Below are 9,388 nucleotides of genomic sequence, written 5' to 3'. Positions count from 1 at the left end.
TTTTTTTTTTTTTTTTTTTTTATTTTTTTTTGGTCACTGTGTGCAGGCGGGATAGCTGAGCAGTCGCTCGCATTGATTTTTCTCTACTTTTAATGTAAGTGCTCAGGAGGAAAACTCCAGGCTAGAGACTAGACTTTTGCAGGTGTGTGACGCTCTGGGTGGAAATACCTCTTCTCACCCCCTCTAATTCTCCTGTGTAAGAGCCTGTTTCATTCATTAGCTTTGCAAACCGTTCCGGAAGGATGAGCCCAGGTAGGTGGGACGTGTGTTGTTCTCATGATTTTATTCCTGGTCTTAACATTATTTTGTAGGGCAGGGGGTTGCTCCCATGCCTGCCTGTCACTGCTTTCTGCAACTTTGGACTGCAACTTTGTGTCTGGGCCCATCAGGCTGGGTGCTCCACCCTTGTACTTTTAAACCTGCAGGTCTAAATGTTGCTTTCCGCCTCCTACTCCTGGATGTCTTTGTAGCACCAGCTCAGGCACTGCCTCCCTTTCCTTCCCTACAGAAAAGCAAACTGAGGCATCTCCCTCAGCAAGCCGAGGAAGAAGACTCCACCAAATTTATCGTCCTCACTCTCCTCTCCATCACCTGCATTATTGGGGTCCTAGTTGCTTCTGGGGTCATCTACTGCCTCCGCCACCAGTCTCATCACAAACTGAAAGAGAAGCTCTCCACGTTGGGCACAGATGCCAGCTCCGATGCCACTGCTGCTTATCAGGTAAGGACCAGCTTTTTCCTCCAGCACTGGCTCTCTCCTGACACTTAAACAGATTATTTATCAGTCCCAGGAGGGCTTGTTCATTTATTTAGAGTTGAGGGGGTTGTTTTGTTTTTTACAGTGCCGGCTTGGAGCCTCCCTATTAATAACCTTGCAGATCTGCTGGAGCTGCTTTTTACTGCTGGGTATTAATCGTGGCTATTCTTGTAGTTGCTGTAAATGTGTGTCTAATTAGAAATAGATAAAAAAAAAAAAAGCTGCCATTGAGATTCTCTGAAAAATAACATTAATATCCATCATCCGTTATCCCCTGCCACTATTAATAACAAAAAAATCTTTAGCATTGATGAGGGATGGATCAGCAATTATCTGAAGATGTCTCTCTCTGAATAATCGACTTCTTCAGGGTCTGATATGAAAAGAGCCTTTGACCCGATCTGTTGCCACCTTCTGCCATTATTCAGATAAAGTGAAATATAATGCTGATAGATGGGGAGGCAAACCAGAATGGTTTCCAGGAGAACAATGGTAGCAGATGTGTACCCAGTAACAGGAATATGGCACATGCATCTTCTGAAATAAATCAAAAGCAGCCAGTGCCCAGAGTCAGGTTCAGAAGTATTGGTTTAAGTAGACAACTGTGTATTTTTTGAGGTTTGTTTAGGATTAATATTTACTTATTTCATAGTAAATTATCTGCATGAAAATGTTTGTATTATGGCAGAAACCATGCAAGTGCACTCTGCTGCCCCAGAATATTTGGCTTAAAAAAATAAGTAATACAATTCCAAAAATAGGCAGACGTTTTTGCTATCATCTTGGTTCTTTCACATTTGAAATGAGGTAATACTGTACTTTTTGAATTAGAGCTGCTTACACTTATTTTTTTCCTTCCTGCTATGTTTTCTTTGTATTCTGGTAGACGGGAGTATCTGGAAGTTTGCAACTGAGGGAATCATTCACTTTAGCTCTAAAAGTTCTTTTATTTCTGTAACCAATGCATTAAATGTTATTTCCACCTATGTGAAGAGGTACAGAGAGTTCTTCAGTAAAAAAAATGAGGAATTCAAATGATTTCACATAGCAGTTAACATTTCAGAGGAAGGATTTACCTTTAATTCTAAGCAGAGAGAGGAAATGTAGTTCTAAAAGGAAAAGATTAACACTAAGTAAAGAGAATCTGGATTTTTTTCCAGGTTGGGGGAAGGGGGGAAAAAACAACTCCTCAGTACCATGAAACCATTTGGTTTAGGATAAGGTGGGACACAATAACAATTTGTTAGACTAGTGTTACTAACTGTGGTAAAGAAGCCTTTGCCTTGATAGTGTTTTTGTTTGTTTTATAAATGAAAAGCCTGCAACTGGCTTTTTTGTATTTCAGAGACAGTCGTCTTCAGTTAAACATGAATATGAAGATGCTTAATTTAACAACAACAACAACAAAAAGCCCTCCAGGTTCTAAAAGTCACTCTTGAAACTGAATTTGTGATAATTAACAGGACAATCCTCCTAGTGACAGCTCTAATTAATAGTATCTGTAATTAAAATCGTGCCCTTCCAGCAGGAAAATTGTTTGAATTTCTTGGAGTGACCTTTTTTGCCATTTCTCTTGGGGGCATGCTGGTTAAGTTTATATTGATTTTATAATGAGCTCTGGTTTGTTTAATAAGAATCTGTAATCCAGACAGTAAATGAAATGGGTGCTTCATTTCTTCTTCAGACTGATATATTTTAAAGAAAGTTAAAAATATAAGGGTGCGTTTTTCCCAACACTATGTAACAATGCTAGTACATAGTATACTGTTCAATTTTTCTGTAGTGAGATCAAACTGATATTCTTGGATATTGATTTAAGAGCCAAATCCTAATTTGCTTGACTCCCATGAATAGCTGCATTGGATTTCAATGGAACTACTGCCATACATGAAAAGGCATGATCTCTAAATGCATAGATTCCTAAGGACACAGCCTTTCCCTTGCCGAAATATGCGGAGGTTTTGCCATTGGCGTCACCAGCACACAGAGCAGGCCCCGAACTATGGTCAAACAAAATACTGGGGTGGCCTTGGTGATAACTGTTACCTTCATGAAGCAGCAGTAGTTTATCAGGGTTTCCCAGTGGGGCCTGGTTCTTCCTTCAGCAAAATCAGTAACAGTTTGCAAAGACAGCAAAATGGAGATGGTTTGAGCCCCAGTTCTCCAAAAAGTAAAAATAATTATGGGTTGACTAATGTTAAATCTGAGGAATGCCTTAAATATTTGATGAGGGGAAATTTTTGCATTGCATCATCAAAATAAATATCAGGAAGAACTATCTGTGTGCCTGATTCTTGCCTGGCACTCAAAAGGAAACTCTGCAACCCAGATTAAGACTGGGAAAGGAAAAGGCCTCAAAATGTTGCTGTGGTAATGGGGCACAAGGAACGCAAATATAAACCCCTTTTACCTTCGCAGTTAAATAAGTAGCTAGGGGACTGTTTTAATTACTCCATTTAATTAGTTCACTTTCATAAACAGTGAAATAAGCCAAGGGCGCCTGTGCCTGCTGACGTTTTAGCCATGACAACTTGATAATATGCCAGTGACTACAGCTTAAATAGCAAATCAAATTTGATTTTTAACAATTTATGTCAAGGGGCAAAATTAATAGGTTGTTACACTATTCTAATGCTCAATTCTTAATTAGGAAGAATGTGAAAATATCATTGTATTGAACATCACTTTTAAAATTGAAGTTGTTGCATATTGGCAGGGTCTTTCAGCAGGTTCCTTATAATTTAGATGGATAATAAGGAATTGTAATTGGTTAAATTGCTGACCAGAGTTCATAGATCATTTAAAAAGGGGTCCTTGATGCACTTGCAGGTTTGCTATAGGTAGAGGAAAGTAGAGAAACTGTATTGTCAGTGAAATAACCCTGGTGCTCTTACTAGTGAGAGCTGCCGGTCCACCCAGTCTGTTGACACTATCAGATCTGCAACAGTTGCAATGCAAATCTTACTCTAGTAAAGTCTGTGTAATATCCATGCTGTGCACGTAGCCAATAGTGTATGGCACTGAGGCATAATGAATGTTATGAAACATAGCTGTCCTTAGAACAATCAGGTTGTTTTTTTTTCCCTAGGAGGAATATTTCTTATATATGTATTGTGCGTGTATAAATCTGCCTTTTAAATAGAAGGAGCCAAACCATTTAAAACTTAACAATAAAGATATAAAATTTCAGCCTTCAAGAAGCTGTTAAGATGTAGCCCAATTACAGTTTGAAATGGCTGGTTTATGATTCTAGATGTTCAGAAGGTTACGTAACAGAAACAGCTGGCCTTTAAATCTAGCTGTTCTGCCAGACCCTGTTGTAACATTTTTTGAGAAATAAGTAACTTTCAAGCATTTGAAAGGGTAAAGGTACTACTGAGACTTAATTTGTCCTTTGATCAAAAAAAAAAAAAGGTGAGCTGGTTTTGTTAGACTGCAGTTAAGGAGCTTTTCAAAATGAATTGAAAGGACATATTTTGTAAAATGCTGCATGTACATAAAATGCAGTGTATGCGTAGGCACAAGCCATCTATTTTTTCTGTGCCTCTATGCTGTTTTCTATGTCCTTTCTGATCAAATGTACAATAATTAGTTAAATCACTGTCCAGAGTCTATAGATCATTGAAAAAGGAGTCCTTGTTGCACCCGCACGCGTGAATGTGCACACACAGACGCACACTCATGTTTTAATTGTTGCTCCTGTTGCTTTGATCTCCTTTGAAAAGCGAGTTTAGTATTCTGCAAGCTCACTCTCCCTTCCATGACATTTGGGCAGAAGCTCCTTAGGAATCTTCAGTAAATACGCTTTGATTTATTTCACAGCACTGAGCAGATTTTTCTTGTGTGCTTTGAAGCCTTTAGAACAGAGCCCAAATAAGAACGAGCATTCAGGCATCATGGGCAGCCTGCAAACAGGGCTGCTAAGTGCGCATCTTAGTTGTCGCTGCTCCCATTAGGGAGTAATTTATTAATGTAATAGCAGTGTATGTTGGTGTTTGCTACTATTTAGGGATGCCCTGTTGGTTTAGGCTGCTGTATTTGTGAGTCCTGACGAACCTTGGCTTTTGACCCCCACATAAAGGGATTCTGGGTTGTGCAAAAGCACGTTAACTCACCAGTGTACTTTATTTTTTTGAACTGGATAATTATACTAGAGACTGTAACATGAATGGAAATGTGAGTGCATCACTGATGATGATCTGTGAAATATTGCTGTGATGGAAACCAAATTCACAAGTTGAAATATGCTGGTGCTGACTTGGGTAAACCTGACTCTCTTGTGTTGATGCTGTTCATCTAGAGCTACTTGATTTTGTTTAATGTCAGCACATAACTTATTTACTTCCTTTAAAGAATGAGGTACAAATATGAAGGCAAAATAGTTTAAAACAAAGTCTTCCTGAAGTCTGCATTCAAGATTCTAGTAGTCCTGTAAAAGTTAATGGCATGAAACATAATGTACTATCAGTGTCAGTGAAGTCATGTCATCAGCTGTTGCAGAATATGGTAGCTGGTCTTGATAGGCAAAACAAAGAGAATTGTATTGAAAACTTCTATTGTAAAATTCAGTCTTAAAAGAGGGTTTTGTCCTGCATAATTCAAAGCAGATGGCAGCATTTTTGTTTATTTTTCAAGGTGTGCTTGTACACTTATTTGTAACTAAAGTTGTTTAAAAACTTGTTGAGTATTAATAACCCTTTAAATAATTTGGACAACTGATTCTGACAAAAAATTCTTAAGGATTTCTTTAAATTGGGTCTGATAGAAGGAATTTACTGGAGTTGTTTTTTTCTACTTACCTGTCTTACAAGTGTCCTGGCTTCATACAGATAACAGTAAGTTGCATCTTTTGTAGTTCCGTGTTAGACTCCAAGTATATAGACTGTGGTGTTTCATATATGAAAGTTTTTATAATCAAATACATTTACTTATTTTAATGTTGAAATAGCAACTCCTCTGAACCATGGACTCTGGTAGAAATAAAATTAAATGTAGAAAAACAGGATCATTTTATTGTTACTGTGATCATGTTGCCTGTTGGGTTTAAACTATATCAGAATTGAGCCCTAAAGCAAGCCGACAAGCTGGGAAATGCAACCCCACTCTCCCACCAAATCTCTTAAAGTATTATATCATATGATTTATAAAATCATTCACTTTTGGAAGCCTCCGCCCATCCCCCCTCCCTCTTCCTAATACCTAGATGAAAGGGTTTTCATTAAAGATGAGGTGCATGCCTATAAATACACTTATGGAACATTTCAAGGAACAAGGGAGTCAAGCAATGATGCTGGGAAGGTGAATATTTAGCCCCAAGGCTACATTTTTCTTTCATTTCATTTCCTTTCTTTTCTTTTTCCTTTTTTTGTTTTTTTGGTTTTTTTTTTCTTACTAGGAACGTACAACATTTGCTGCTTGAACATCGTTTTCTCATCTTCTTGTAAGAAGAGAGTCTTGCATAATAGTGTAAAATACCAGGATGGGTTGTACTTGCCTATTTGGTAAAAAGTACTTTAGGAAGTACAGTTTTAGAAAGGCCATACTTGCTCATTTTGAAGGGTTTATTATATGTTATATTGACTCATAGTACAACATCTTTTCACATGGTTTTAAAACCTGATTTTTCTTTTTAAAACAAATAAATAAATAGATTTTTCCCCTCCCCCCCCCCCAAACAATTGAAACACAGACTATTGATCCATAGTTTGGGATTGTTCTAATGTTTAATTTATATTCAATATGAAAATTATGCTAACAATAAAAACGTTGTTATATGGAGTGATTACAAGTGTTAAAATATGGATATTTGTTTGACATTTAACAAAACATTTACTTTGGATATCTTGAGGTAAATATTAGATAGCTAAAGAAAATGAAGCAGAACAAGTGGAGTACAAAGGTAGACTTAACTCTTAATCTGGTTTTGTAATATTAGTGTACAGGATGATCCATGGCTATTGTAAAGCAATGGACTATGAGTCTTAAACCTTCCTGTTATGGCAGTAACATCCAGTACACAGCAATTGCATCCAAAAGATCTGTTAAAACACTGTATGAATATCACTAGAACATTTTCAAACCCCTTTTATTTTACTCCTAAAATTCAAAATAGTCTAGAAAATAATGCTTAATGAAAAGTGTCTAACTTGAGTAATAGCTAGGAATGGCCAGAATAAATAGTCTTTGATGTACTTGAACAAAGCAGAATTTTAGTTTCTGTCCTACATCCATTAAGACCAGTCCACTTCTGCGTCCATCTTGCCAGAATGGTTTAGCAGGTCCTGTCCAGGCAACACTGCATCCATCCTCCATGGAACATTATTGAAGAGTAAAGTGAGTTTTGGTATTCCTGTAATGATTACCTGTTCTCTGAAGTTTCATTACTTTAAAATGAACATAGAAAATTTTTCATATTGGAGTCTGTTAGGAGAGAAATTGCCACCCTCACCATAGACAAGTTTTGCTCTCCAAAGTTGTTCCTAGCCTGTTGCAATGCTGGCAGAACAATACATGCTCGAATGTCTTAGTTGGAATAGTAACTGGTCTTTATTTTTGAGAGGACTGTACTTTAAGAACATAGAAAAAATATTAAAATATAGGGTTAACTCCTGGTGGTCCTGAAATGAGAAGGTCTTATGCCGATTCAGACTCTGGCTTTTGGGGGAGGGGAGGGGGTTTGTTTTGGTTTTGGTTTTAGTTTTTTAAGCAATTGGCAATCAACTGGAATAAAGTGCTTGTGTGTTTCCACTTTTTGCCTACTATTTGAATTTATACAATTCAATCACATTTGTTATTAACTGTAGGGTATCACAGGGCTTTACAGAACAAATGAAAAAGGAGGTTCTTGTTCCAAATATCTTATTCAATTAGGATTATGATAGAAGAGAATGCCAAGAAAAAATTAAATTAGGTAAAACTAAATGAGTGATTCCTTTCCATTATTGGGTATCATCTCTAGTTTAGGAAGTGATATCAGAAAATCCATGCCTTCAGACCTTATAGCCAAGCTGAACTGTCTTGCCAGACTTTTTCTTTGGATTATGGGTCTTGAAAGAAACACCTCTTATGCTGATGGGTCCCCTTCCTAGTTTTGGATCTTTTAAGCAGTAGAAGGAGTAATGAGTAGCTGATACAGAAATGTTCATATCCTTTTTCTTTGGCATTTACAGCAAGAGTTCCCAAGAATTACGGGTCTTTGACAGTGATAAGATTGTCCCAAGCACTTGAGGTATCTTTAGGACATCTTCCTGAGTTTGCAGCAACAGTTTCTGTTATTTCTCAATCTGATGCAGCAGCCACTGCCTGACTGAAAAAGTCCTGACCCTCTCACGAGCCTTTTGCTTTACACTGCTTTCCCAGACTCATTCCTATAACACCACTGGCTAGTTTAACACCACAGGCTAACTTGGACTGTTTCAGGTTAGGCTTGGGCATGGCAGAATGGATAGTCCCTCTGTAGTAAATCAATTAGGGCATGATACCTGTGTAATATGAAGAAGCCAATGAGAGTCACAGCCTTGCCTAATGGACTGTGGAACATTTTAACTGCAACTTCAGGTGGTTTATCTTTAACTAGTAAGATAAAGGCAATACAGATTTCCATGCTTTCCTCCCACCCCCACCCCAGTAACTCCACTGACTTGGTTGTGTCATTCCTGATTTACCACAGTGGAAGTTAAGGGAGAATCAGGCCCATTCTTTTCATTTCTTTTTAGGAATTCTCAGTCTTAGAGGTTTTCTAAAGCACCTATTGTCATTGCATTTAAGCTCAGACAAGTCCTTTGAATGTATATTCTTTTGGGCTTTCAGCTGCTAATGCTATAACTTGGCTTTATGTATTCCATTCATTTACTTATTTCTCCCCAGATCATTTATGCTAGAAAAAGCCGTTCATTTTATCTATAGAGGTGGGGGGAGGTCTTTAACCATGTGCTTGTGTGGAATGTTTGCAGCTGGAAGGGACTCCTCAGGCCAGATTAAGGGTTAGTTTGCTATGCACAAGGGACCACTGAAGATCCTGTCTGTTGGGGTTAATGTTGAGCCACACTATCTAATAAGAGCACCAGCTGGCAATTTGCCTTGGTGACATTCAGCAATAGAATTACCACTGCGCTCCACCCCCCATTGGGGATGGTTTGTTCACCCCTGAATGCTGGTTCTACTTCACGGGCTAGTGGGAGATGTAACCCTTTCTTCTTCCCATTCTGTTAAAGGTGGCATGGGAGTAAGTATAAAGCAGAGCCTGAACTGACTAGAAAGTCTAGAAAAATGTTATGCTCTAAAATATAAGCTAACATACTTAATGTGACTTTTCAGTACAACTTAGCACTTATTGTAGAAAGGAGAAGTAGCATTTAAATACATGTTGTTTGGTTGTTGCTGGCCCAAATGTTTGACATAACCATCTAATCCAGATATGTGGCTCAATTTGGCCTTGACACTTAATGTAGGTCATGTAGGAGTGAAATATTTTATGAATCCTCCGCTTGCCTCTTTGTGACATGAACATTGTAGTTCTTTAAGAACCTGCCTACCTCTTACTACTCTTAAAAATAATACCTAAAATATAGTCATGGTTGCTTTCTTTTCTTCTTTTTTTTTTTTTTTTTTTTTTTTTTTTTTTTTTTTTTT

General features: G+C 37.7%; 1 protein-coding gene across 1 annotated transcript in view; it reads left to right on the top strand.

Annotated features, from left to right (window-relative positions):
- The window catches only part of PTPRN2 (protein tyrosine phosphatase, receptor type N2), a 1,174,657-nt gene that overhangs the window by 1,030,485 nt on the left and 134,784 nt on the right, over positions 1-9,388 (top strand). Inside the window, exon 13 of the mRNA XM_019507947.1 lies at positions 509-721. Coding sequence (XP_019363492.1) covers positions 509-721 — 213 coding nt within the window. The remainder of the gene's footprint in view (positions 1-508; positions 722-9,388) is intronic.

This window comes from Gavialis gangeticus, unplaced genomic scaffold (genome assembly GCF_001723915.1).
Source record: "Gavialis gangeticus isolate Ggan-Ray unplaced genomic scaffold, GavGan_comp1, whole genome shotgun sequence".
NCBI lineage: Eukaryota > Metazoa > Chordata > Crocodylia > Gavialidae > Gavialis > Gavialis gangeticus.
This window is presented reverse-complemented; position numbering and strand designations above follow the sequence as displayed.